General features: G+C 54.5%; 7 protein-coding genes across 8 annotated transcripts; 4 read left to right on the top strand and 3 right to left on the bottom strand.

Moving 5' to 3' along the window:
* Positions 1-786: 786 nt before the first annotated feature.
* On the top strand, positions 787-2,132 carry CKM354_000852600 (uncharacterized protein; the record flags this gene model as incomplete). 2 transcript variants are annotated; one of them, XM_044803905.1, is made up of 2 exons in its annotated part: positions 787-902; positions 968-2,132. In XM_044803905.1, the coding sequence occupies 2 exons, from the start codon at positions 787-789 to the stop codon at positions 2,130-2,132; spliced, it is 1,281 nt and encodes a 426-aa protein (XP_044659840.1). The 2 variants fall into 2 exon arrangements, with proteins under 2 accessions (XP_044659840.1, XP_044659841.1); XM_044803906.1 differs by lacking the exon at positions 787-902 and having other exon boundaries at positions 1,365-2,132.
* Positions 2,133-7,134: 5,002 nt separating this feature from the next.
* CKM354_000852500 (uncharacterized protein) lies at positions 7,135-7,893 on the bottom strand (the record flags this gene model as incomplete). Its single annotated transcript, XM_044803904.1, has 2 exons — positions 7,135-7,674; positions 7,726-7,893. The coding sequence occupies 2 exons, from the start codon at positions 7,891-7,893 to the stop codon at positions 7,135-7,137; spliced, it is 708 nt and encodes a 235-aa protein (XP_044659839.1).
* Positions 7,894-9,809: 1,916 nt separating this feature from the next.
* On the top strand, positions 9,810-10,592 carry CKM354_000852400 (uncharacterized protein; the record flags this gene model as incomplete). Its single annotated transcript, XM_044803903.1, has 1 exon — positions 9,810-10,592. One exon carries the CDS (start codon positions 9,810-9,812, stop codon positions 10,590-10,592), a length of 783 nt encoding a protein of 260 aa, XP_044659838.1.
* A 64-nt stretch (positions 10,593-10,656) lies between these two features.
* Positions 10,657-12,456, bottom strand: CKM354_000852300 (uncharacterized protein; the record flags this gene model as incomplete). Its single annotated transcript, XM_044803902.1, has 3 exons — positions 10,657-10,797; positions 10,856-11,345; positions 11,393-12,456. 3 exons carry the CDS (start codon positions 12,454-12,456, stop codon positions 10,657-10,659), a joined length of 1,695 nt encoding a protein of 564 aa, XP_044659837.1.
* Positions 12,457-18,395: 5,939 nt separating this feature from the next.
* CKM354_000852200 (uncharacterized protein) lies at positions 18,396-19,594 on the top strand (the record flags this gene model as incomplete). The annotated part of the gene is made up of 3 exons (XM_044803901.1): positions 18,396-18,507; positions 18,571-18,838; positions 18,907-19,594. 3 exons carry the CDS (start codon positions 18,396-18,398, stop codon positions 19,592-19,594), a joined length of 1,068 nt encoding a protein of 355 aa, XP_044659836.1.
* A 376-nt stretch (positions 19,595-19,970) lies between these two features.
* On the bottom strand, positions 19,971-24,665 carry CKM354_000852100 (Arf family guanine nucleotide exchange factor SYT1; the record flags this gene model as incomplete). The annotated part of the gene is made up of 1 exon (XM_044803900.1): positions 19,971-24,665. One exon carries the CDS (start codon positions 24,663-24,665, stop codon positions 19,971-19,973), a length of 4,695 nt encoding a protein of 1,564 aa, XP_044659835.1.
* Positions 24,666-25,692: 1,027 nt separating this feature from the next.
* CKM354_000852000 (uncharacterized protein) lies at positions 25,693-27,492 on the top strand (the record flags this gene model as incomplete). The annotated part of the gene is made up of 2 exons (XM_044803899.1): positions 25,693-27,156; positions 27,223-27,492. The coding sequence occupies 2 exons, from the start codon at positions 25,693-25,695 to the stop codon at positions 27,490-27,492; spliced, it is 1,734 nt and encodes a 577-aa protein (XP_044659834.1).
* Positions 27,493-27,866: the final 374 nt, after the last annotated feature.

Raw genomic sequence — 27,866 nt, 5'->3', positions numbered from 1 at the left:
AAACTTGTGGCGCAACTGCTGCGAATGCTGAATTTTTCAGAAGCTATCTACGAAGGGCTATGCTACGCCTCATGCCGTGGCTATGGACAAGGTGCCTAAGCTAGGAAAGGTGAAATCTATGACCAGAGTTTTGGTTAGCTGATTCTGGCCTGGGTGTAGTTTTCCGGTTGATTACTGAACATTAAAGTGTATGGTGGATTTCAGAAACAGCCTCTATGAGTTTATAGCATCATGCTTCCTTTAGGAGAGCATTTTGAGTGAGCTGGGTAGCAAATAGTGCTCTCATCATTGTGTGGTTGTGTATGCGTTAGGATGGGAGGAGACTTACGAGATTGGGGAGGGTATTCGATGGTGGGCTCACTATCGTAGGTCTGCACGAATGCGGAATGGACACAACCAGACTGCTATCACCACTCGACGCGGAACTGTTCGCAAGATGGTTGAATGTGAATAGCGGTGTTGCAGGTGAGTTGAAGTCAGGAAGGAAAGAGGTCCAGAGAAGAAGTTGGAATTGGGAAGGAGGCAGAAAGTTTTGCGCACTTCGGCCCGATCCTGCCGCGTACATCATCTCTGAGCTCGAACGCTCCTTTTGCAAGAAGACACGATTTCATCAGCAAATCAGGCAGACAACTTGACGATGCATCGTCGCACAAGGGCGCAGCGCATATTGGAACTCTTATGATGCGACCTTCCGCACTGCACCTGGAACGAGAAGGCGTTGTTTGTTTGGAGGGAGCCAGCCATTGCCAACGTTGAACGCGTTGAAGCCTATTTGTCAAGGGGACAATGTCACCTACAGGGACCGTGTCGAAAGACACGCGCAGGACCAGCATACGCGCACCAAAAGTTGGCCACAAGAAGTCGCGAAATGGATGTCAGACCTGCAAAGCACGACGAGTAAAGTACGACCACATCCTCCGACTCTGCATTGGGTAGTCATGTTTCTAATGAAGGGATTGATGTTCAGATGCGACGAAAAAACTCCTGAATGCGGCATATGTCTGCGACTAGGCCTGGACTGTACATACGTTATTCCTGAGCCGTCAAAATCTCGCCCCAAATCAGGCAGCAGAGAACCTGCATCGGGGCCGCCTCTCATTGTCTCCCCTGCCCATTCCATTTCTCAAGGAAGTCCACCTTCGACTTACGGAGACTCAGCTGCTCAGCAAGCTGCAACAGGCCAAACGCCAGATCCTCTGACCGAAGAATCGGAACAACGGCGATATCTCGAACTCCGCCTTTTGCACCACTGGATGCTTGCCGTCTCGAGGCCATTTGGAATGACCTCGCCCCCGGCCTGGAAGGAGCTTTGGTATGGGGAAGTCCCGCAGGTGGCGCTGACCAATAGAAATGTTCTATACGCCATGTTCACCATGACGGCGACACACCTCCTTGGCACTTGTCCCAATGACGTGCCGCTGTACCAAGCGAGGGAGAATTACTGGGTTTGGGCACTTCGTGAACAACGAGCGGCAATCGTCGACCTGGACAACTCGAATACCGATGCTGTTGCATATGCTGCTCTTCTAATCAGTATGAACTCTCTAGCGATGCTCCAGGAGCGTTCAATTGAGCCATACACTCCACCGATCGAATGGCTAGAGGTTGGACGTGGCGCATTCACTGTTCTGCCATCTCCTGAAGCTGTGCCCGAAGGCACGGGCTTGAGAGTCCTCATGGACACAACGGCCAACATATGGCAAGCCAATGCCACATTTGACGCTGAAATGCAGCGAGAGTTCGGCGCGATTCTCAACCGGGATATACCTTCGCAGGATGTGTGGGACCAGGAGACTTGTGAAAGTTATGAGACCACCCTCAGCTACATCGGCTCATTCCGCCGAGGCGTGCTCGCTGGCGAGGCCGCTGACATCAATCTACGATGGATCTGCATGTTCCCGTTCATGGTTCCCCGCAAATTCGTTGATTTTCTGGTCGAAGGCCGTCCTCGGGCTTTGGTTACACTGGCGTATTTCTTTGCAGTGGTTGGCCTCACCGATGCTTTACAGTACCTTGGCAATACAGGCGACAGAACGACAGCGAAACGTGAGATCTACGCCATCAGAAGCGTTCTCTCGCAAGAATGGCAAAGCTTGATGCAGTGGCCATTGAACGAGATCGGCGGAGGCTGAGATCCTGGCATGCAGATGCAGACATATTGCGTGATGCCTGTCTCCGCGGGCGGCGCTGCAGTTCGACGAACAGAAAGCAAAGTATCGGACTGTTGCGGTATACTCTGCGCTGCCCAATTGTTTTAGCACCGCCGCCCAGCTCTCACAGAGTTGGCCGACGGCGAGCGAAAGCACAGCCATGATCACTGAATCATGGAGCTGTAGCCATCCAGGAAACTCAACCGCTGCTCTTCACCTGGCTAGACAATAGAGATTCATTTACTAGAGCCTGGAATTGCGGCCAGGCAGTACCAGGCCCTCAAAAGAGACAAGCAGTGTCTGTTTGGCATTGTAGGTGGCCACAGTGTCCTCTGCCAGCTAAAGAAAGCGGTATTTAAAGCCATCATTGGATCTATACGATCATCCCAATGCGGCCAGGCTTGGACCGCCCTTAAATTTTGCATGACGGGACGACTAGGAAAACAGCAAAAGCATCTGGAGACGATCGATCCTTCTCGGCCCTTCTTCAGTGGCTTCCTCGGTCGATATCGTAGATTCTGCACCTCGCGCCACCTTCTCATGCGTCGCATGGGCTCGCGATTGATCGTGAAGTTGAATACAGCCCCTACGAACAAAAGTATACGCGCCAAATAGGTCAGACGACTTGGCCAATGATCGATGACCTGGAATGTTTGCTTCTTGCCCGCAGGCGGCAAGACATTTACCGATTTAGCCGTGGCCAGTCACCTCTCTCTCACGGAGGTATCACAACTGTCGGCAGTCCTTCCATCACGATGTGGACCAGATTCCAATGATGTTACGACGCGGATTGAACTTTCCGGGCCGTGCTACGTTGGACCGGCCACGATAGGCGCAGGCTATAGCGGCCTATTTCAAGCACTGTCGAGAAATGGAACTTGCCAAGTTGCCAGCACATCTAGCCTACCAAACATTCACAAGTTGCAGACTAGGTAACATTAGCGGCGAAACTTACTGCTTGACGCCTGTTCAGGCTGCCATGTCGCGATCGGACGCCGACTGGACATACATGAATGTGAATCGGACAACCGGGGCGTCACCGTGGGCTGGACACACATACAGTTCGCGCAACCCTATCTCGATCTGGAGTTCCGACTTGGGCATTCATGATGGCTTCGTCCCGCTCGTGCACGAGGCGACCTCGCAGCGACCGTTCATATCGCTGTAGGGACGAGAGGCGTTGCGCGAATTGCGAGTCAAACAATGAGAGGACATGTGAATTTTCTGACAGCAGTTGTCACTTGGCGCCTATGTGGCACGTACTAAAGTTTGAATGCATTCCCGGCAAAATGCGCACGGCAGCAAGCACTCCAAGCCATCGAACGTGCCACTGCGTGATGCGCTGCACCCGGAACAGGATTTATAACGCAATCCGGCCCCCCCCCCTTCAAGCCCCATCTGTCGTCTTTCTAGACCCCTTTGGTCTCCTCCTGCAGTAGTCACCGGGCGAACATCGACGGACTCATGCAGCCGACGTGTTCCAATGGATTCTGCAGCACCGCATTTCCACATTATCTTCACGGGACTCAGCGCCATCATGCATGCCGACAGGAATCTGCATGCCCAATATCGGCTGGGCTGAGCTCGTGTTTGCGGAGAATATTGCTCCTCCTGCGGCATAGGCTCATGCATACAATGTCGACTTTGGCAAAGACTCAACGATGGCTTCCACGCATTCGCTTGTATTACGCTGGCATTGGTCGCTGCAGTGCGATCGCGCCTTGGCCTGCTTTAAGCGATCGTTGCAGAAACCCATTTTGTCCAAAGCCGATTGACGCCTGGTCATTATAGGACGCACATTATTCGCCACAGCTACCAACAACCGAAGCGCCTTTGAACACCTTCCGGCTCCTTCTATGATAACACTATCATTCGCCAGGACATCGCCTGCATCCTCCTTGCAATCATTCTTGGACTTTCTTTCAATATGTCGGCATGTGCTGCGGAGTGGCTGAAGCCTGACCAGCGTGTCGGGTTTGATCAGGACACACTCCTCGCGACCTCGGAATCAAGGTCGCCTTGGGCTCGTGAACTGTTGTGCACAGCGATGGTGGTTGTCTTCTCCTTGCATCGGCGCATGGCTCCGTGATTATGGCGTAGTGGCCACACTTCTCCCACTTGATATTGGAGAGGTAGCACATTGTGCTCTTGGTAGCTGGTTTTCTGACGGCAGTTCGAAAGCTGGGGCGAGTCGTGAGGTTGCCTTTCAGCAATGTCGATTGCAATTGTGCAAATCTTGATCTGGAGGCAGCCGTGATGAGAAGTCTTCTGAAGAGCCCTTGGAAGTTCTGTGGTCCTGTCTTGTACACTGTCTCTGGGGCGAATTGTTTCAATACAGAATCTAGCAAAAGCGAGCGTCGCAATCGGCACTGTTGGGAAATTGGATGTGGTACTGTGCAGCGCTGAGGAATGGCAGGGCAGGGCTTATACGATCTGTCGCGTGCTCTCTGTCAAGAAAGTCCAGCGAGCTGTGTGGGAAGAGCAAGCGAGCTGTCTGCACCTCTGTCCACTCGCCTGCATGAACATCCACGAGCCCATATTGACCGGCTCGGCTGAAGATGGATCGGCACTACAGCCACAACCTCCAATTGAGTTCCATCGGAAGACTGCAGAAGTAGTGGTGATGGAGCAGGACCGTCGGAACGACCCACCATACACACTGCAAACAACGCACACGAGGGTCTAATGTGCCCTTCGGCGGGTCCGTGAGGGGGACTCCCACCCTAGTTCTGCACTCTTTAGACCCAATGATCTGGTCGATGGTGTTCTGCTGGTCTCTTTCACCAGCCGGTCTTAGCTCCGATGGGTCACATGGCGTACTGTAGTTTGTCCGAATATGCACACGACTCCCACGTGTAACGCTTATTCTCACGAATCTTCTCGCCGTCGCCCAAGTTGCGAGCAGCAGCACGGGTGTCACTTTATCGTGGTTGGAGCCAAGCCCCACCATGGTTCCGGGGGGGTTGCTCCTACACTATTGGACCCCAAATATGACGATTTCGAGCTCTTCGAACGCAGGCAAAACAAGCTGTCAGGCTTATATTGTTGCTGCAAAGGCAATCAATTTAGCAGCTGAAATCGTTGCGTTACTGGCTAGACCAAAAGAATTCGCTGCTGCACTGTGATGGAACGCAGCCCGAGCAAAGCAAGTGAGAGCACGCGAGAAGCCGAGATGCTCCGTAAAGCACGGGAGCTAAGTGCGTAAGTGACGTTTGTCACTGTGAACACCTGCAGCAATGAGCAGAAATGGATAGGGTTGAGCTGAAAGTCTAGGCCATCGGAGGCACTGCCTGCGCCCACACGGAAGATACGACCACACTGGCAAGCTGATCAAATGAGCTGACCACTGCCGCAATGAAGCCGCATCCCCTCGGAGAAGTCGATAACTTGTCCATGACTAGCAGGAAGAATTACAAAAACCTTGCATGCAGAAGGACAATGTGACAAGAGAATTCCATTGCCATTCACAGCACAGCGCAGTGTAGTTCTTCCCTCGACAATTGGGACAATCAATGCCATGCCACGCCGAGCCTCGCCCGAGGTTACCTCAAACGACCAACAAGTTCCGAAGGATTACACGCAAGCGTGAAGAAAGGCACTGACTGCAGCTTGCAGCTTGCCCAGCAAGCCCTGCGCGTCACAGCGGTGGGTAGCAGGCACCGGGAGGAGCGAGCAAGCAGCTAGGCACCAGGAATGGAAGGACAAGCAGAACGAGCTGAGGTCCATTCTACTGTGCCGCCTTCTCGATCTTCCCCAGAATTGGAATGTGCGAATCTGCGTCTCAATCTATTACACTCCATATTATTAACCGTGAGGAAGATCAGCAATGCAAGCATGCAAGAAAACCCCACAGCAAGTCCGCCGTATTCCCGAACTTGAGAAAGACCAAGAATCATCTTCTGTCCGCCCGCCTCATCACCAAGCTGTACAGCAGGAAGAAGTACATTATCAGCTGAGAGAACAAAGTGTCAGCTGAGGAGGAAGACAGCTGTGGCACGCTTTGACAAGGGTTGCCTCCGTGCCCCGTCCAACGTCCACGCGAAACGAAGGGACAGAAAACAAAAGTTTTGCGCCTCACGCCTCGGATCTCGGGCCGGTGGTTGTGGATGTGGATGGCGTCAACTATCCAACCAGAGTGCGGTGAGCGGGCGGAAAAGTGGCTCACAGTGGCTGATGATGATGCAAGCAAGCATGTCAGATGAGAAGCCAGATCCACCGGGGATCGAAAGCCGCTGGTTCCTAGCGACATGGCGGCACACACCTTTTGCTCTCTACAAGTGTACTTGGCGATCGTGCACTACTGCTCAGCCATCAGCTGGCATCCTTGCAAATTGTACGTGTGCGTGCGCTTTTGGGGCGACGTTTGGAAAATGATATCCAGCCACGAGTACATAGTCGGGGATCCAACAGGTCCAAGGAATAGAAACCAGGAGGGGAATATATAGCATTGTCGCTGTTCCTCCAGTGCGCTAAAGTACAATTATTCGTAGCACGCTATTACGCAATTCATACTCTCGCTGCTCCCGATCTTTGTCGTACAAAGTAAAGAATATGCTCGCACCTGCATGCTCTTTCGATCAGTGAAATGCATGCTCGCACCTGAGAACGCTATTTCGATTCAAGTTGGGTATCAATGATGCGCTTGGAATGAAATGTCAAATGTGTTGACGTCTCTCGCAACAGTCCGGACCACTCGGCTTTCCTTCAGTCGTGACAGCGTCAAATCGTAAATTCATGTTGGTGGCGAGAGTCTCTCCACGCGATGGTGAGGTTCAGACCATCTTCGAGCCATACTTTCGTGCAGACGGATGAGATTGCACCCGCTTGCAATGGAAAGCAGTAGTTGGTGTGCACGAAGATGTCCTCTCGTCGACCAAAGAGTTTAGGGAAGCTTCTCGTAGGGCGAGACCAAGTCTCTTCAATGGTGTTACCGTCGCGCTAAGGGTCCTCAGCTAGGAGTCGGCGTATGTGATCGCTGGGTATCTCAAGTCATGACATGATCCCAGAATACTGATTTGCGCGGTGTGGTAGGAGTTTCCAAATGTGTTGTCGCTTTCCCCGATGTACTCTTGACAAGAGTCGGATAGTCGATATCCCAATCTTCGCTATCACTGGTCTCGTACTGCGTGACCACTGTTTTGATCCACGCTGCTTTACTTCGCACGGGATCACAGCAACTGGCTGGTGACCAATCCATCCCAGGAGAGCAAGGAGACGTGACTGAAGGATCCTCTTCGCCTGCACTGCTCGCCGCCCGGTTCTCCCCAGCATGTCGTGCCTGAATGACATGCCATAGCATCCATCGAATCACCCAATTGTGCCCATTGGCGGTCCGCGTAAGGTCGTAAATCCCTCTGGTCTGTCGAGACGCGGTCTCGTAGATGTTCTCCACTTCCCGTTGAAAGGCCAATTCGGACATTTGACTGACACTGTATGGTGGCGTGACCGTCTTGCCACGTGCAACAGATTGATCCAGCGACTTGGGATCTCCAAACAGTCGACGCATACCCACTTTGGCTTCTTCCTACTTTGACGTCAGTGCTGAACTTCGTGCTCAAAGCAGCGTGCTCCGTACCTTCATCTTTCTGTAGAGCATGCGATGCCGGTAAGCGTTTTCTTGCAGGCCAAGATGGTGGAAGAAGTTCGTTCTGCTGTCATCCTGGGCAACAACCACTCCCGTAGGGCCGTTGAAACAAAGAAAATCGTCCAAGCTCAACAGCGAACACAACTTGGTGTCGCTCATCGGTCTGCTCTGAGATGTTGTCGCCAGTATATCGACTGGCAAATATTAAGCAACTCCGTAACGAATTGTCCAGTCGCTGTTGTGCTACCCTTTGCCGAGTCAGAAGTCGGGAGCGGAAGGTCTGACAGTGCGAATATACCTGACAAGGAGATGACATGTCATTCTTGGGAGGATTGCGATGGATCTGGCAGCCGGGCGATGGGGTCATGCATGTCATATAGGATACAGGAGAGCAAATGGAAAAGTTCGGTCCTTCCATCCACAAGATCCGTCTAGCGTTCAAGCCGTGGCGAATAAGGCGAGTACCATGTCGTAAGAGCGGAGCATGAGATCTTGGAGTCGCCAGACAAGGCGCAGCTGAACCGGGGGTGATGGTCCAGCAGTTGCCGCACGAACAACCAGAGATCTGGAGAACGGAGTATTACCCGATTGTTGGTTTAGACTGGGATACCAGCAGCGTTGGCAGGACGAAACAAGCGCCATTGGTTGGAAATGGAGAGCCCGTTGCTCCCGGAAAGCTTGCAATCAAGCAGACATGGATAGACCCTCGTTGTATTTGGAAAGGCATCTCGCGCCGCCGCAACCTAATCTGAGGGTGCTGTCGCAATTGGTGCGTGATCGCTGGGTCGCTTAAGCACTTTGCAACGGAGTGTCGGCGTTGCAGGCTAGACAACACATCTGCTCAAGTCAAATATATTGCAATTCGGTGGGAAACCCGGCGCCGGAGTAGGTGGAAGTCGATATAAACAGAGCACGCCCGTTGGCAGATGAGTGCAAACGATGCGTTGCGGTGAAGTCGGTCCGCCTGAGTCGCAATTTCCAGCTTGGACGTCCGCTACGACGAGGTCGCCTGTACCACGCCTCGCTTGTTGTCCGACGAGGATGCCACGCACGTGCACGATCGCCAAGGCAGCGATGGAGTCTTCGCGCGCAGCTCCCCTTGCTCGCACAGGAGACGCGCTGGGCTGTGGTTCTGGGACTGCTGCTTCCATAGTGCATGTCCTGGGAATGGGAAGAAGCGCACGCAGGGCAATGATTCATGCCTAGGGCACTCGGCTTGCTTCTGCTTCGCATTCGGCCACGATCTGCTGAGGGGCTTTGGACGGCAGTTCATCGTGGCTGCTCCGAGACGCCCTGGCGCCGCTGCCCGTCCACATCGGAGAGGATCGACGCCGGGCCGACACGAACATCGTTCGCTGCTCGTTTTGGTCGTGATTCAGGAGCAAATCGGTCGTCTACTTGCGACAAGCAAGAACTACCGACGGACCAGGTCAAGGGAGGTTGTCAAAGTGCGCTTGCGCTTGCGGAACATCTTTCTGTGAAGCCAAATATATTGCTCCGCGTTTGCGGCCGCTCCCGTCCGTGGTCGATGCTGCCCAGATTTGAAATGCAAAGGACCAACGCGCCATTTCGCGAGGTGAGGTGAGGTTCGAATAAGGACAATCAAGCGCACCGTCCAGCATCGAGCCCGTGTCAGCCATGAACGATGCAGCGACGAGTCACGCATTGCCTGCCTTCACGGGGAGACCTTGCACTTTCCACGAAGCGACATGTTCACCTCCGTACTTTGATACGAAGCAAGACGCCCGATTCTGGTGCACGCCATATTGCAGTGACCACGGACTCCTTGACTGCGCACCACGCCGGTGTTTGCAAACGCACGAGCTATCGAAGGCCGTAGCATAGTGTATTTCCGCATTCTAAGGCTGTCTAGGAAGTTGGAACGCGGTCTTGGCGCTCTAGCTCGTGTCCCGTGGTCCCCATCGAACGTGCTATCAAATCACTACGTCAGTATTTTGTGACCAGTTCATCAAAATCCTCCAAACCAGTCCACAAACGATCAATCCCGTGGCTGCGACCAAATGCCATCGTTAGCACCACGGTCATCTCAAATACAGCGGCAGTTATTGAAAGCAATGTCGAGTGCGGGTGGCTTGACCTACTCTGCAACGCTCTCCCAAGGGCTTGCAGCCACATCGAAGCATATCAGCACAGCCCCTTCACAAGCTCAACAGGCCCAAAGTCATGATCAGTCATCAGCACAACGGAATCGAGGGCAACAAGCAAGCCATACCGATAGGCCAAATCATGACAACCCAGAAGCACAGCGGAAACGACAACCTTCACCCTCCCACATCCCACAAACCGGAAATGAAGAACAAAACGTCTACGTTCTCACCCTCCTCACAGACAAGCCCCTCCACGAACGGATGACAGACTTACGAAAGCGCTACTTCCCCAGAAAGATCAACAAACTCGCCGCTCATTTGACCCTATTCCACGCCTTACCAGAAAGTAAATTAGAAAGCAAGATAATTCCCACTCTGCTCGAAGTGACGAAATCGACTTCTCCCTTTCGTGTCGAAGCAACTAAGCCGTTTCGATTGAAGAAGGGCTTCGCGATTTCGGTGTCAAGCCAACACGGTGGGAGTCAGGCGAGGGCGATTCATCGACAGTTACAGGAGGCTTGGAGTGGAGAGGGCTGGCTTTCGCAGCAGGATGCGGGAGGCTGTCGAGTGCATTATACGTTGATGAATAAAGTTGATGATGAAAGTGAAGTGCAGAATGCGCTCGATGAAGTGAAGTCGTTTTGGAAAGGGGATGGTGGGAAGGCGGAAGGACTTGCGCTGTGGCGGTATGATCGTGGTTTCTGGAGATGGGAACGGAAGTTCTCGTTTGAAGGCCGACCGGGCTGGTGATATGCAGGTCCGTGTTTTGCGTCGAGAACGAGCAAGCGGTGCGGAACGATGCGACGAGGCATGGCTAGAATACCGATGGGAAGAGCTCCGCGAAGTTGTACATCGATCCTGCGAAGAGCAGGTACAGCTCCTTTGCGAGCTCCTCGTATTGACGCGCGATACCGCCCCGGCCTTTCGCTTCCTCGATCTGTGCGGCATACATGGCCTGTGCAGGGTGTCAGTTAGAAGAAACGAGGGAAGAACCCTGTCTGCATTGGACTCACCGCATGTATACCCGAAGCATCGAGCCTAGCGTTTGACTTGTCAACGGACAGGGCGCCATTGAGTTCAGAGATGCCAAAGCCCAGGTCTCGGAGTACGAGCTGGGCGGCATCGAGCATGGCATCACCCATGCTCTGAGTTGCGTACGCCATACACAACCAAAGATGGACCACGTGCAGCATAGTTCTAGGCAAAGCTTTGAAGAGAGAGTCGTTGTATGTGCTCTCAATTCCCTTGCAAAGTTTCTCGACCTGATCGATGGTTTCCATGGATGGAGGACTTGATTCCAGAACAGGATGCATGAGCTCGATCACTTGCTGAAGAAGCGAAGCGCGTATGTTCCGTTGATACGGTGGCGTATTGACCTCGGCTGTGCAGAGTCGACACGTGCAGGTAAAATTCCAGCATCTTTTCAACTGCTCATGGAACTGCTCAATTGTGTTCTCGGGATTGATGTATCGCATAGTGAGTTCTTCGCCAGCAGAAATGCGTCTGTTGGCTCGCAGCAAGAGCATGTCGCCGAGAAAAGTGCGGCTGACGTTTCCGATGCAATCGTGGTTGATGGCGGAACTAATGAGCCAACTCCCGTGCATTTGCTGCCCTCATCCTCTCCGTCCATTGTGATCGAAGATGCTGATGAGGGACAGGAGAAGCCATTTGCCTTCAATGCGCTGATCACCTGAAAGGCATCGACGGGGACCACGCCGTCGACAAGAGCAGGAGACGGTCTTGGTTGGTAGTTGCCATCGCAGAGCTCAAAGAAGCGAGCTGCTTGCTTGGGGCTACGCAGGAGCTTTTGTAGGACCTTGACGAGTCGCAATGCATGCGTGCCGGTTGACATCGTGTTGTCCAGCAAACTAATGATGCTGCTCTCTTCAGCCTTCTCCTTTAGCCCAGCCACGCAGAACGCCTTTTCACACATGACAAGTTCTCCCGCTTCCAGATCACAAGTCGCGAAAAGTCCGCGACCTTTCTCCCTCGCATTTTTGATCTCAACCTTTAAAATGAAACTTGCATGGTCCAGAACCCGCAGCTTGGGATCTTTGCGCATCTTTTTCGTTATGAGCTCGAGATTGTACTGCCCGCTGGCCTGTTCGTCGAGACGAGCCTTCGTGCGGCGTAGCTGAGATTGAGCTTCTGTGTCCTTGGGATCGAGTTCCAGGACATTCTCGAAGAATGACGCGGCTGATGCGAACCGCTCAAGGTGGTATGCTGCACAGCCGGCTCGGTAGTAAGCCTTTCCATTCAATTTTTTCGCCTTCTCATTGAGATCCCTGGTTTGAATCAGAGCTCCGTCCTCGTTCTTGGGTTGGCCAATACTACGTAGCACGAGTCGTTTGCCATGGTGCACAGTTTCCAAACACAGGTCGCTGATGGCAATGTCTTCGAGTTCCGCGAGCGATTTGGTGCATGGCGGATAGATGTGGCCGACGATGATCCGAAATGGCTCCTGCTCGTTGTCCTTTCCAGCAGCTTGGAATGATTCCAGGAGCTCCGCGCGGGTCGGCAGGTTTGATGGACGTGGTTGCCCCTTCCGTTCGCTCGCCGTGTCGAAAATGTCTCGTTCGCGCTGCACCAACGCAAGTGCTGCTTCGGGGTCCATGTTGGATCAGCTCGGGATGCGTTGCAGGTGGAAAAGTGTGGTAGGCAGCGAAAACTCTTGTAGTTGCGTTTCGTGTTTGCTCAAACGGCAGCAAGGCATGGCTGCGAGATTCCGTTAGCGCGTCTCAGGTTACACCCACTTCTCACAACGGCAACGAAGTGAAGCTGAAGGTCAGATCCCCTCAACATATGTAGTTTGCCTGTTCTCACAGATCATTGTTCGCCAATTTGAGCACATTCTCACTCTTTCGCTCCACGCTGACTCGGGTGCAGAAACCACGATGCATCTTCGGACCTGCATAGTGCAGACACATTACGGGATACTCTTCTTCGTGCAAGCTCTACACGCGACCCTAAACTCTGATTCATGCTCTGGCGGCAAGAACTGTATCGGAAAATGGGTATCGAGGATATCTTGTGCAGTCATGGGGGAGTAGTGTACATGTAGTCGAGCAGAACGCCACTAGCCTCCATGAATGTGCAGCTTCCCGTCTTGCCGCACAAAATGTAGCCAAACGCTACAATTTTGGTCTGCTCTCGCAATACCCCAAGAGACGCGAAATGCAGAGAAGCTGCTCGAGGTGCTTGTTGTGTTGAGCCAGCCCGACAGGCCGCATTGCGCCGCTGTAGCATGACTATACGGCTCGCTGGTATCGCCTGCTGCGTAGTGGAAGGTCCGTGTATTGGAGAACGCTGGCTCGTCGAATCGCAGCGAAAGCGACCTGCAATCCCGGCAGGTACCGAGACCTTGCCCGACATGATCATCAGCAAGAAGACGATTGTTGGTCAGCCCAAACGAAGGCTTCGTGTGAGGTCAGTATCGCTACTTCCGTGTATCGGTCTGCCACATGTACATCGAGACTTGATTGAGACAGCGGAAATTTCTGGCCTCAAGCCCCGCGAAATCCAGTGAGGCGACAATCCCTAATTCGACTGCGATGCGATTGAATTGACTTGGGGTAACTCCAACGACAGATGAGCTGATTTGTGGCACACGCTGACGGACGGCAATATCAGCTGGGATATCCATGGCAAAGAGCACTGATTGGCTTAAACCTCGCGCCCTCGTGCATAGTTCAACCAGGACTTGGCCCACATGAGGACCACTCCTCCACCTCTCTTGGACCCTGCAAAATACTTTGTGATATGTGGTGATTTATGTTGCTACTCTTGCACATAGATCCCGTCCAACGTTCCCTATCCCGTCCGAGTTGTCATCAAAGCCTCGTCGTATCATATGTGCCACTCGCATTGGAAGCTGACAGGAAACCTCGACCGTCTAACGCGAGCAATTTTCTCTCAAGGCTTCCATGTGCGAGTCGATGCATGGTCACTTGTCAGACCGCCGTCATTGTCGCCGTCAACAATAATGCTGACGACGCCATAAAATCTTGTTTCGAACGCTTCAGACAGATGAAGAAGCTAATGAGGCATACGGCTGACTTTGGATTCCATCAGGTACAACGGCTTTGACTGCGTTCATTGCCTGTTTGGTACTAAGCGACTTGCGGGCTCCGCGACGCGACTCAAGAGTACGGCCTGTATGGTGCGTCAAGATGACGACGGGCGGTATCTCATAGATCATCTTGACGTTATGTGGAATTCGCAAGCCTAACCGCACTTCAAGTCCACTCCTGGGCCGACCCTACGCGCTGCATTGCTGCAGCAGCAGAGCACCGAAATTGACATGCCCTCATAGCTTGGAATACCGCGAGCTGCGTTCGACGTGCTGGCGTGCCAAAGGACGGAGCGGACGGCACGCGGGCATCTCGATGGCAGGCAGGATCACTTGGTGCCGGATTCGCGACGGTCATGGAACGCGATCATGATCATTGCGTGCGCCCGCGGCACGACGCAGCAAAAGATCCGCCTCTTGCACAGCACGAAGCACCGCAAAGGGATCATTGGGGTTCGCGCGTATCAAGTGAAGTATCCGTGCTGCCTCCACCTCGGACCTCGTTGCCAGGGCTGCGTAGAGCTCCCGCATGGCGCTCAACTGGTCTTGCATCTCCTCGTTTCGTCGTTTGGCCGCCTCGAGCTTGGTGACGTCGGGCTCGGCGACGTCGTACTCACACTGCAGCCTGCGCTGGCGACAACGGCCACAGAAGGGACGCACGGCGTCGCACTAGACGGCGGGCTGTGAGCGGCATCAGGGCAGCAGAAAATGGGTCGCTCTCACCTTGACCTTCTTGCTGCGACACTGGAGGCACGCGGCAGCGACCTGTTCCCTCTTGGGCGTCTTGCCGTCTCGTCCTGAGCGCGAACTGCCCGAGCCAAATTTGGAGGCGGAGGAGCCCGTGGAGTCGGACGGGGTGATGTAGTAACTTTCTGCCATGAGGTGAGTGCGACCTCCAAAGGCATTTTTCACCGGGCCGCGGGAGCACTTTCAATGTCTGACTAGGCTCTGGAGTGTGTCGAGCAAGGCGGGAGGCTGCTGCACAGTCACCGGTGGTTGTAGTGCATGACAACTGGCACGGCGCAGGAGCGCGATCCGCTCGTTGTCATTGAGCCGAAGCTTGTGAGTGGAGCAAAGCCAGAAGCCTCCATGCGGCGGCCGTGCAACACGTCGTCTACACGAGGCTAGCAGAGCAGTTTCGCAGCACTCTTCACACTTGGTCGGGAGCGCGCGAGAGCTGCACGGCACTCCCGGGAGAGAGGACACGATCTCACGCACGGGCAGCAAAACCATGGCAGCGTTCTAGATGCCGCCCATTATTCCCTCGTGGTTGTGTCGCTTGGCCCCCGACACTGTGCTGTGCCTGCCCGCCGCCCACGCCCACGGTCGGTCGCTCGGCCATCTTCGCTGCGGGCGTGACGAGCATGCACCTGCGCCGCGGCCACGGCCACGGCCCAGGCCTTGCAATCGTTCGTTGCTGCTGCTCGGCTGTGCTGTGCGCTGCTCTGCTGTGCGGTGCGGTGCGGTGCGTGAGACTGCAATGCCCTGCCCCGCCATGCCATAGACTGCAACCATCAATCGTCCTGTGCGACGCTCGCCCGCACTCGCCATGCCCTTCTGGACGCGTTGCGCTGCGCTGCTGCTTTTTTGACATGCCTACCCGTCGATCCGTCAAACTCTCTTCCCCCGTGGCTGCTTCCTCCGCCGTGTGTTCGCCGCGCTGCCCTTTCCTGCACTTTCGCAACGGCTGGCACCCGCACCGTCACTGACATTGGACGGGGCTGGAATCGCCTGGCACGACCCGCGTCGCCCGGCACTCGCCGACGCCTGCAGGGCGGGCCTCCATCTGCGAAAGTGGAAGCGATTCCACAGATTCCACACGTTGGAGTTAGCGCCGGTAGCTGCATCCCATTCTCTGCAGCAGAGCACGTCGCACGGTATGATGCCCCTTCCCGCGCGACAGTACATCGTGCCGGGCACGCAACAGCTCGGGCGCGCCGACGACCATTGTCCGAGAGGCTTGCGCCGAGGCGCTGCGCTGCGCTGCGTCGACTGGAGCCCGCCGGGCGTGCTTGCATCTGTATGCGCTGTGCAAACGCGTTTGCCGAATCGAGCTTGGTGGGGCCAGCAGTCGCACTGCCTGCCTGCTTCCCCTCGAGCGAGACGATGATGACTTTGCAGCAGCAACACGCTACTCGCCCTCTGCGCAGTGGCGACATGCATGAGAGCTGCGCTTCGAATCGACACGAGCTTGCGCGCGTTGCCTGGACCCTCCCGAAGGCCGTGCAACTCACCTTGCCCATGGAGCGACTCCGTCCGCGAGCACGGCCAGGCGTGCTGAGCCCTACGCCTGCACGCCTCCTTCTGCCACGTTCTGGTCCCGAATGTGCCGCCTCCTAGCAGATCTGACCCGTTTGACCCGCAGCCTCGATACCGATATGTTCGAAGCCCATCAACAAGAGCACACAGTCGAGGCTCTGGCCAAGCCCCACGCGTCGGGCACCTCTGTAGCCTTTGTGTCGTCTCTGCTGTGGGACATTTGCATTACTGCATTGGCTCGCTCCGGGAGGCCGCCGCGCTCGGCCAAATCCGCCATCGATATCGAGACCTTGTCGTCCCTCTGGCGTTACAATCCCACCTGGCATAGCAGACGTGACCGGTCGCAAGGTGAAGATACGCTGCTTGCGTCTTTCTGCCAGTTCGTGGGATTCGCGCTGGATGCAAATGGACCACGACCTGAAGCCTCGCAGTGCTTTCTTCAGCTAGTCTCACTCAGTGACAGAGGTATGCTTCATGTTGCGACCCAGATATTGTAGGCTGGCAGATACTCGCTGCCGATGTGTGAACGCTGAGCACCAGAAGTCCTTGGAAGTGATCTTTGCGATGCGATCCGGCCGATGCCATGAAGGGCTGTACTGGTCTGTTGAGCAGGAACACTCCTGAGTGTTCTGCGCGAGTGGTACAGTCTCGCTTTGCCGACGAGCCTTCGCCTATGTGTGAGGATTCTCGAACGCGGAAAAGCCGAATGTGAGCGATGTTGTCCTGGCCCAGGTCCCAGGTCAACGACTTCGTTACGGCAAAAGTTGTGATGCGCCTCGGAGAATCCTCCGGCCATCGCATAGATGCTCAAATGTCGCTAGCCCATCTGGCAGGGTTCAGTTGATCCATCATCGATCGCCAAACAAGATTTAAGGCAGGCGCACACCCTCTGCCTGCGCTCGTCCGCTTCCTCCTCACGATCGGAAGGGATGAGCGACACCCCAAACACCACCATGCAGTCCCTGAACGCAGGTCAATGTCATTGCCACGTCTCTTCGGGAGCTCAGAACGCTGCTTCATCGGCTTCACCACTGGTAGCGGCATTGTAGGGATCAGAGGCGCGGACAGTGCCACCACGAAGCAAAGACGCAAAGACGTACGGGGCGGGGGCGTCCTCTCTATCAACAATCCACCACACCGCGACGCCAACGAGACGGCTGCAGATGTGCCACAACTATGATGCAAAGAGAGACGCGGGCCCGAATGCCTCACGCGCCAGAGGTCCAGAGCGCGCATCGGACATATCTCCGTACTCTGCGCTATGCCACACAAGTGATTTGCACTGAGCAGCGGGACACACGGTAACTTGCATTCGGCAAAGGAGGCGGTCCATCAGCGCCGCCGTGCATTAGCTACATACGACGAAGCTTGCCATGGCCACGCTCCTCCGCACCACCAGTGCTGAGTGCACCAGCTCCCGGGGGCGATTGTCGCGTTGAGCGCCTCGAACCTGGAATCTCCTCACAAGTCCGGGACTCTGAGCCATCGAGTGTACCATGTCGTCTCCCTCTTCAAAGGCAGCGTTCGCTCGCAGGAAGTGCTGGTTACGCTGGAAAGTAGGCAATTGCGGGCCCATGTTGCTAGAAGAACAGCAACCATGATGATCAGTAGGCCACCTCGTAGCGACGAGCACAGATTGGGGCACCTCAACAAGCTGCTCGTTAGCGCAGGCCACTACAACAGTTACACGGAAGCCTTGGTCACTCCTTCTGACCACACGATAGCAGGGTTACTTCCCGAGCAGAAGAAATGTAGGTCGTAACCGACAGCTGAATCATCTCGTGGGTCGAGGATTTGCAGAGCGCCGCCCATTGCTCCACATCGCGGCGTGCGATTATATGCGCACAAGGTTGCCGGCCAATTGCATGGCATAGACAATCGTCAGTATGTCGTTGCACATACATATGTCCTATATGTCTTGGCAATCGGCCGATCTCCGTCCCCTGTTCACAGTCCACCCATTCACGAGTCACGCCACTTCCAACCTCTTGTTACACATGACAAGGCGGGAGGTCCAATTGTGACAATGATCAACTTTTGTAGAACTTGACACAGCTGGCGTGGTATCCGCCAGGTAGCTGCGTCCGAATGCGAGCTGCTACTCGACGTTCGCGATCTAGTGCCTCGGCAATGACCTGTCAGCCAGTTCGATTCCATGCCAAGCTCAATGCCGACTGTACAAAGTTCTTCAGCATTAGCACTTCTTACACAAGTCTCAGAAGTCAATGGACGGCGTCATCGACCCACCTGGCACTATCATGGCGCCCAAGATTCAACCGCGCGACATTGGGACAAAGGTGCAGCGGGAATACATTGAAGTAAACGGCTGGAAGTGGTGTAAGCGAATCTTAATACCCCTCACTTCTACAAAGAACAAATGTATACTGACACAATCTCTAGCATATCTTGAAGCCCACGCTAAAGGAACACAAAAAGCTGTAGCTGTCCTCATTCACGGCTTTCCAGATCAGTCGCTGGCATGGCGATACCAAATCCCGCTGCTCACTTCTCTCGGCATTCGAACCATCGCCCTCGACTGCATGGGCTATGGAGAGACCGGAGCATCCGATATATTACGAGACTATGGCTTCAAATCCCACGCAGATGTCGTCGCTGCCATAGCCAAGAAAATCGGCACCCACAAGATCATCATCGGCGGACACGACTGGTAAGAAAATCACCACCACCAAAATCTTTCGAAGACCAAAGAAACTAACAACACCCATCATCTAACAGGGGCGGAGCAACAGTCTACCGCGTAGCCCAATGGTACCCCAACCTCATTTCCCACATCTTCAGCGTCTGCACCGCCTACGCCCCTCCCACAAAATCCTACATCAGCACCAAAACCCTCGCCGAAACTACAATCCCTCAGTTCGGCTACCAACTCCAACTCGGCAGCCCCGACAACAAAATTGAAAACGTCATCAAAGACCGCCCTACAATGACAAAATTCCTCCACGGAATGTACGGCGGTCGTGTAGCTTCTGGAAAATATTTCATGCTTCCCAAAACAGGCATCGATCTCGATATCCTGACTTCTGACTCTGAAACCGTCGCTCCAACTCCTCTGTTAAATGAAGCCGAAGTCGAATACTATGTGGACGAATTCATGAAAAACGGAATTCATGGACCATGCAATTGGTATCGAACCCGAGAGATTAATTATCAGGAAGATTTGAATCTTCCGGCGGAAACGAGGAATCAAATCAAACAGCCTACGTTGTATATTCTGGCTACGAGGGACATGGTGCTGACGAGGGAAATGAGTGCGAAGATGGAGAAAGCTGTGCCGAATTTGACGAGGGGGGAAGTGAAGGCTACGCATTGGGCGTTGTGGCATGCGCCGGATGAGGTGAATGGGATTTTGAAGGAGTGGTTGGAGGGGGTTGTGTTGGGTGGGGGGAAGAAGAGTAAATTGTGAGGTTTGTTGGGGATGAGGGAAGAGCGGAGGCAAGGTGTTCGGTCGAGATGTCGTTGTTCCTGAGTGTTTGTGCGGTGTCATGAATGTGCTAAGATTCGGCACTTCTATGTGCACCCCAGTAGGTGACTTCACATGCAGTATTATCGCATCTTGGTCAAAATGGTTGTTGCCAAGGCCCGCACTGATCATTACCTTGAGCATAACAACATGACGAAAAGAGAGGATGGAATAGATGGTAGGCACAGTCACTCAATCCATGACATTCCCAGGGTATCATCTTGGTAAGTCCCGCCCGCCTCCGAAAAATTACACAACTTCTGCACACACATACAGAAGTGAGGACATCGCTGTTAGTCCTCAAGTATGGTGATCACCTTCACCTCGACTTGATTGTCTGCGGGCTCGCATTCAAGCTCGAGCTCATACTCCTCAACTCCTCATCGCCAATCGCTCTCACAAACCCATGCTCCCCTTCCACAAAAGAACTCCCAGCGCTATGATTGGGTTCCCCGGTTCCTGATGTGGGTGACAAGTTCCCTTGCGCCTTCGCTAATTCCTGAGATGATATGGATGGGCCAATGACTGTGCGCCTGTTCTCTCTACCCGCGAAATCGAGTTCCGGGATATCGGGCTCAGTGGCATTAAAAGGTGGACTGGTAGAGTACTGTGAGCCTGAAGTAGATAAATAGCCGTTCTGAACGGCTTCTTCCACATCTTCGATATTTCCATCCTGGCCTTTTTGGAGACTGCTGAAACGTCTGTGTTTGTATTGGCTCTGATCAGGGTTCACGGGCGAGAATGGTCCGAGTACAGTCGTCCTGCGATCAGGGTCCCATTCGGAGAGGTCGACAAAGCCTGGGAATTCTGTGACGTCCTCCCCATTGGAGGACTCTGTATGGGGCCTGTCACCAGCGAGTGTCGCAGCGGCTTCTGCATCCGAGATGAAGCTCTGGGCAGATACTATACTGGCCGTATCGTCATCCTCGTCGGTTGTGCCGCCTCGGTTTAAGTCTTGGACGACCGGGCTAAACATGCCAGCACGCAGCTGTTGCTGCGCTTCTGAACGCTTTCGAACAAAAGCTGCATCCATCTGGGACTGAAATTCTGCGGAAGGGCGTCCGGCTTCGTACTGTTCTCTCCGAACCCGCATACGCTCCCAATCTCCCCCGAATTGCACAACCGAGGCTTGCTTCCCGTGAAGTACAAAGCGTGGTTTATCGCGAGTAAGTCTTGGCGTGGCTTCCTCTGACTCCTGACCTTCAACGTGTGCTGAGCGGACAGTGCTGTCACTTTCCTTGTTACGCCGATGGCGGTGTGATAGACTTGGGGTGTGATGGTCGCGCAAGGTCTTCTGTAGGCTCCTCCGCACACCTTTGTGCTTGCTACTCTCTGGCGAAGTACCTGGCGCTGGACCGTCAATGCTAGCACCACCATCTCGCACGATATGAGCATCAGGCACCATGGTAGCTCGTGCCAGAAGCTGGAGCTCTCTTTCGTCGACACTGGCGGCTGGCGTGAGCGCGCCGCCATTGCCAGTTCCCGAAGTATCAGTTGAGCGGGTGCGAACCTGGAGAATACTAGACGCCGAATGGGAGTGTTGTAGACTGCCCCGATTGGGGGGAGGGGATGCCGATAGCAGTGTGCTACTCACAGAGCCTCGATGCTCTTTCTCACCCTGCGACGTATTAAGTTCAAGAGGGGGAAGACGCCATGGTTCATCTTTCTGTGGGCTGGCAGATTGTGGTGGAGTCGCTGACTTGTCAGCGCCTGTCTCGTCCTCAGATTCACGAGTTGGGGGCCTGTTGAAAGTTAAGCTCGATGGGCTCTGTGGTGGACTCTTTGGCGTTCGCTGTGAGCTGAACCTGGTGAGCATCTTCGGCTTCTCCTTGCGCGCTGACTCTGGCTCGCTGGGCTTTAGCTTCTCGAGTTCAGCGGCACTCATTCCGTCGATTCGCACGTCCATTGCAAGAATGTCGCGATGGCACTTCATACGCCACATATCGCGCCGCAGCCATTTGATCGTGGCGTCAGCTCGGCCAGCTGCAAGAACGACATCTTCTCTGGTGCGCGGTGCTATCGGCGCCAGGATCAGTAAATGGCGTGCGTTTCGCAACATATTCTCGAGCTGGCGATTAGCACTCTCGATTTCACTCTCAATCTCAGCAATCTTCTGCATCATAATTTGTCGTCGGGCCGCCATGACTTGTTGCTGCAATTGCGGGCCGAGACCTCTGTGAGTGACAGTGACTTCTTCGTCATCAGTTTGGAGCGACCGAGACGAGTTCGTCGATCTCAGCCTTTTGATCGATTGAGTGGAGTCTTCATTGCCTCCCGTCATACCCCGAACCCGTACACCCGCAGCGCGGAACGCAGCAGCATAATTGATCAGACCTAGCCAGTCGTGCAACTCACTCTCGTTGTCCGCCAGGAAGACCTCTTCTTGTCCGCCGTGCCTGACGAAAGTGAAAGCGTTCTTGTGTCGAGTATATGTCGAATCAACCAAAGCAACGGCATTGTCCGTTTTGATCAAAGCATCCGGCTTGAAGTCCTGCAAGGGCGGCTTGAAAACTACAGGTGTTCTAGATCGGCCGGGCCTCTGCTGATTGATGAATTGATGCATCAAGCCTTTCGCCCAGTGCGAATTACGGAAAAGATATAATTGGGAGCCAGTGAGAATGGCGCCCCATTCCTGCCACGGACTTCTAGTCTTCTTTTTCTTCGCAGACTTCCGCCAGAGAAGCCCTACTTTGGTAATCTTCAGATCCACGATGCCTTGCTGCGTCTCTGTTGCATTAGTCTGGCCATTGATGAACTGGCTCTCATACGCTGCCGGACGCGATCTCGCTGAAATGATTTGTATGATTCCGGTATGTGTGAATGCGCGTTGCAGATAGTGCGGATCAAGCTCGCCTTGGCTTCCACGGTAGTCATAAGGATCGTCCATCAAGATCGTATCTTTGATGGCCGGACGAAGAGCGTCTAGCTTCTGTTCCACAATGAGATTATATGGGTCCACAGGTCCAGAGGGTTTTCTCGAAATGTCCGGCGCACCTGGAATGGCACTCTTGAGCTTGCCACCAGATTTTTTCGGTTGCGTAAAATGCAATACGCGTTCGCCGTTGATATCAACATCCTCATCATAATGTATGAAGGGCGTGTAGCAGATGTTATCGTAAAAGCAGGCCAAAACGTCGTCGGAGATGCCTTGGCCGGACGTATTCTTGACATAATCTTGTTTCTGCATTTTGCGCTTGTTGTTCCGATTGAATGCATCTGTATGCAGCATCATGATCGAGAAGGCGATGAAATATGCACTATCAGCACTCGCATAGATGCCAGGATTACACTCGTGGTACCGATCTGCAAATGCTTGGATGACACGATCGACCTGCTGCGTTTCTTTGGGCAATTCTGCCTCGAGCAAAAACTTGCGAAGTGACATGTCAATGGGTTCTGTGAAGAAAGGAAACCGTCTGGTGTAGCTGCGTAACACAGCCTGAGCAAATGGGTCTGAGGACTTGGACAATATCCCAGCAATCACACTCCGTGACACGGCATTCTCCAGTCGCTCCAGATACTTTCCTGGCGTGTCTCCTTCTTCGCGCTCCGGAATGACAAGCGCTTCGCGGCTTATTGCGAACGAGTTCGATTTGCTTCGCGTCCCTGGCGATCCATGCCGTGGCGAATACGGCTCTGAACTTTGGCGGAAGCGTGAAAGATTGAGCAGGCCGCCCAGACTTGACCGTCCCGCTGTGGAAGTTGAAGTTCGGCCACTCGCCGAAAGAGGCGGCGTCTCTGCATCGTGCCCACTACGCCCACCAAACGAGCTTTGCGTGGAGGACCTATCCCTCAGACCGAGTCGCATGGGAGGCTGTAGTGGTGATGAGGGATTCGAACTGTGAGATTGAGAAGATGTCTGTCGAAACAAAGTGGTGTCGGGTTCCGCGAAGACCAACGATCCTTTCTTCGGAGATCCCTGAAGCGAACTCGGCTGAGGGCGCTTTGAAGGAGTCGCTTCGGTGTGCGCTCGTCGCAGTGGGCGGTCAGCCGGTAGCTCTGTTGACGGTGTGGCATCTGTTTCTGGCGCAAGCGATTGTGTTGATGCGCGTGGGGTAATGGGGCCGTTTTGATCGTGTTTCGAATCATCTGGAGGCGGAAGTTTCACAGGAAGCGGGAACAGCGAATTGCGATTCTTGTTTCGGCGAGGCAATTTGAAAAAGGTAGTATGTGTCTGGACAGTATGCGTCGTGGTTGTGGTGCTTCCATAGATATGTCCATCTCCAGAACTTCCGTCCGATCGGGAGGATTCTGAGAATCTTGGATCCGTTGTCTGAGAGACGGGAACGGCAAGCGCAGAGTTCGAATGTTCGCGGTACGAGGGAGGTGCATTATGCTGGTCGCTGATGTGCATAGCTGAGAGCCGATGCAAGTCCTCAAGGCCACTAGTCTTCCCTCTGCGGAATATTGACGAGCCCTTCTTCGCAGTTCTGCTTCTCTCGCTCGAATCTCTGCTGATTTGATCTGATGCGCGCGATTTCATGGCTGACGACCTCCTAAACAGCGAGGGCCGCGCCTGTCTCTCCGTGTCCGCCTGCTGCGCGTCTGGCACCTCGTGTCCCATCGTTGGCGCAGTCTTGACAATTGTTGGCACGACGCCGTCAGGAGTGACTGCGGGCACCGGCGGCAGCTCCTCGTTCACCTTTTCCCGCTCCGCGTCCAACTTTGCGCGCGCCGACAAATGGGACTCTGAGTAGTTGCGGAACTTCATAAGGCTGAATCGCTTCCGGGACCGAGTGGCAGCATCGTGATCCGTGCTGGGGCCGGCGATGTCATCTGGGTGGAGCTCGTGGGAGAGTCTCGAAGCTGGCAGCGGCGCAGAGTCGACGCCGACGGTCACTGGTCGTGTGTAGGCAGCATCAGGCTTGAGGGATGCGTTCTTCGCGGCGGCAGCGCTGGGAGGAGCGAGGGCGTCATGGCGGGCATGGGGATCCACCACAATGTTATCGGTGCTGCTATTGCTATTGCTGCTCGGCACACCCAAGACACTCTGGCGTCTCATCAGCAGCGGCATTCCCGGCACGCCTCGCTGCGCAGGCTCTGGGCATTGGAAGGGCAGCGGGCGGAGGTCCCCAGGCTGGCGGAGGGCGGGCAGACAGGCGGGCACAATATGTAGGAATTGAGCGAGGGCTAGGGTGTGCGTCCGGGACGCTGGTCGTGTGGATGATCGGCCGTTGGGTGTTTGTACGACAGGGTCCAGCGGCTGGAGTGCAGGGCTGGGCTGGGCCGACGATACGAATGGAGAGGGCGGTGGAGGCGGCGGCGAGGCAGATTGCAGATTGCAGAGGAGGGGAGGGCCAAGCAGAAGGCTGTATCAGGTGGGAGTGGTGTCTGATGCACGTACTACAGCAGAGCGGCGCAAGAAGTCAGATCATCATGGCAACACGCGTTCGAGAGCACACACATGAATGCGACGCTTCCCCTGAGACGCATGTGCTTCGACTGGCGCGATGCTCGTTACAACCTTCTTTTCCCCCAGCGCTGCGTCATGGCCCGGCCTCTCCGCCAGCTCCGCTCCGCTGCTGCTGACTGTGCAACTGCATCTCAGCCTGCTGCGGCCGGTACGTTGACGTCTGGCCACGAAGGTGAGCATAGCGATGCTGCGGCGGGCAGCGGCGGTGGTGACGACGCCGTCTCACGCTGCACAGGCCTCTCCCAGCTGGTCTGGTCTGTGAGTCTCGCTGGGCCGCCACGCGAGCGACCAACACCCGGCCATGCACAGCGCACGATCTCGAATAGATAGACGGCTGCCTGATGCCTGACGCTGATGCTGATGCTGATGCCCCTCCTTCCGCGAGCCGAACAGCAGGTGCGCGCGTGTCTCCTGCAGTAGTAGCAGCGGTACTTGTCTCCTCCGTGCCCAGCCAGGCAAGCAGGCCTGCGAGGCGGCCAATGGAACTTGGGAAGCTGCCTGGCCTGTCCCACTTGCATCGCAAACCTTCAACGTCGGTGGCAGTGTTGCTCTGCCACACGCTCCCATTCCACCGCGCAATACCTCCCCAGGCACCGTCTCTGCCTGCCTTCCCTCATGACCTGCCACCATGAAGTTCCATAGCGCAACGCTGCTGGCAGTATGCGCTCTGGCCATCGCCGCGCCCTCTCCCCGCCACGAGCCACAACGACTATCGCGATGGGCGAGCATCAAGCAGCACTTTTTGCAGTCCGTGCTGGGCTTCGAACACACCAAGGATGAGCGCATTGTGTTGTCAAAAGACGGCTGGGACCGACAGCTGCCAGCACACACTGTCGCGAGATATGGCGGGGATCTGGTGCTGCGCTTCAACATTAGCACATCAGAAGAGTCGGCCAGCTTGGCGGAGGCTGCGGATACGTTGATGCTGGATGTGTGGGAGTTTGCGCACGACTGGGTGGACATACGTGTGTCGAAAGACAGCGTGCCTCTGCTGCTCGGGCTGCTACCAGACTCGCTCCAGCACGCGCACAAGCCGTTGATGGGAGAGAAGGAGTTGTCCGAGGCCATCATTGCCAACTATCAGAAATCCACACACCGCAACACACCGGCCTTCAATCAACCTACAAGGCGACCCCTCGTTGCCAATTTGGAGCGCGCCTCCGAGGCCGATACCAACATCTTCTTTGGGGACTTTCAGCCTTTCAATGTGATCGAGCCATGGCTGCGCCTCATGTCTTCTCTCTTTACGACGCACGTCAGACACATTAACATTGGCCTGTCATACGAGGGCCGCAGCATCCCAGCTGTACGAGTTGGTGTTCATCCAACCAACAATGATGACCCGAATCCTCCTCGACGAAAGACAATTCTCATCTCTGGCGGCCTACATGCGCGCGAATGGATTAGTACCACAACCGTCAACTACATCGCATATTCGCTGATCACTGGATATGGCAAGGACCACATGACCACGCAGCTGCTGGAGAATTTCGACTTCGTCTTCATTCCCACCCTGAACCCAGACGGCTACATTTACACCTGGGAAACCGATCGTCTATGGCGCAAGAATCGCCAGCAAACAGGCATTAGATTCTGCCAGGGAATGGACCTTGATCGCTCGTTCGGCTTCGAATGGTCCGCAACAGACAATCCGTGTAGCGAGTCCTACACTGGCGAATCCCCCTTCGAAGCCGTCGAAGCCAAACGCCTGGCAGACTGGGCCAAAAATGAAACCGAAAACAACAACGTCGAGTTCGTCGGCTTCTTAGACTTGCACTCTTACTCACAGGAAGTACTTTACCCCTATAGCTATTCCTGCGACGACGAACCACCCGGGTTGGAAAATCTCGAAGAACTCGGCATGGGATTGGCCAAGGCTATCCGCGCCACACATGGCCGCAACTACGAAGTGATGTCTGCGTGCGAGGGCAATTCAGTTATGACTTCACCTAACAAAAAGGTCCACTTGCGGCCCAGCATAGAGGCCACGGGAGGCTCTGCTTTGGATTTCTTCTATCGCACGATTGGAGTGCGATATGCGTACCAGTTGAAATTGCGCGATAGGGGTACTTATGGATTCTTGCTGCCAAAGGTGAGCCCCTTTGCGATCAAAGGCGATCAAACTCCTCAAACATTATGCTGACGTGATATGATACAGGAACACATTATACCCGCCGGCAAGGAGATTCTGAATGCTGTGTTATATTTTACTACCTTCCTGAATGATGTGTACTATGCGTCTTCTGATAGTGAGAGCAAGGCGCCAAAGTTGACGTCGCTGGTGCCCGAATTTGAGCAGGAGGCGCGGACCATGCTGGACCAGTCTGACTATACGAGAGACGAAGAAGACGACGATCCATTGGTGATTATCGAAGACTTGGAAACTGAAGAAGCAAAGCTTGATTTGAAGCGGCGGAGGAGGAGATAGTTCAAGATTCAAGCAGGATTATGTTTCAATTAACCAAAACTGTCATCACGCGGCATCTCGAGACATCATTGATGCTTGCACGGTTTTGAAGGACTATTCAACGGAAAGTCCGATCTTCCAAATGCGCTAAAGCAGGACCGGCCTTGATGGCAACTTGACACCAAGCATAAGTGATACGTGGATCACGAACGATAGAGCTGAATACAATAGCGAGGTGAAGCTCGGAACCAGATTGCGTTGGCAATCTTGTATCGAGCTGCGTCGACTAAGCTCGCTACTAATCATGACTGGAGGACTCCTCACCGGTCTGTTAGCTGCTTCTCATCCGAACCGATGTGGCACAGCGGACAGTCGCTGCTTCGATCCAAACACAT

Source organism: Cercospora kikuchii, assembly GCF_019650295.1.
Source record: "Cercospora kikuchii DNA, contig_00005, whole genome shotgun sequence".
Taxonomy (NCBI): Eukaryota; Fungi; Ascomycota; class Dothideomycetes; order Mycosphaerellales; family Mycosphaerellaceae; genus Cercospora; species Cercospora kikuchii.
Note: the sequence above shows the minus strand (reverse complement) of the source record. Positions and strands in the feature narration are given on the sequence as shown.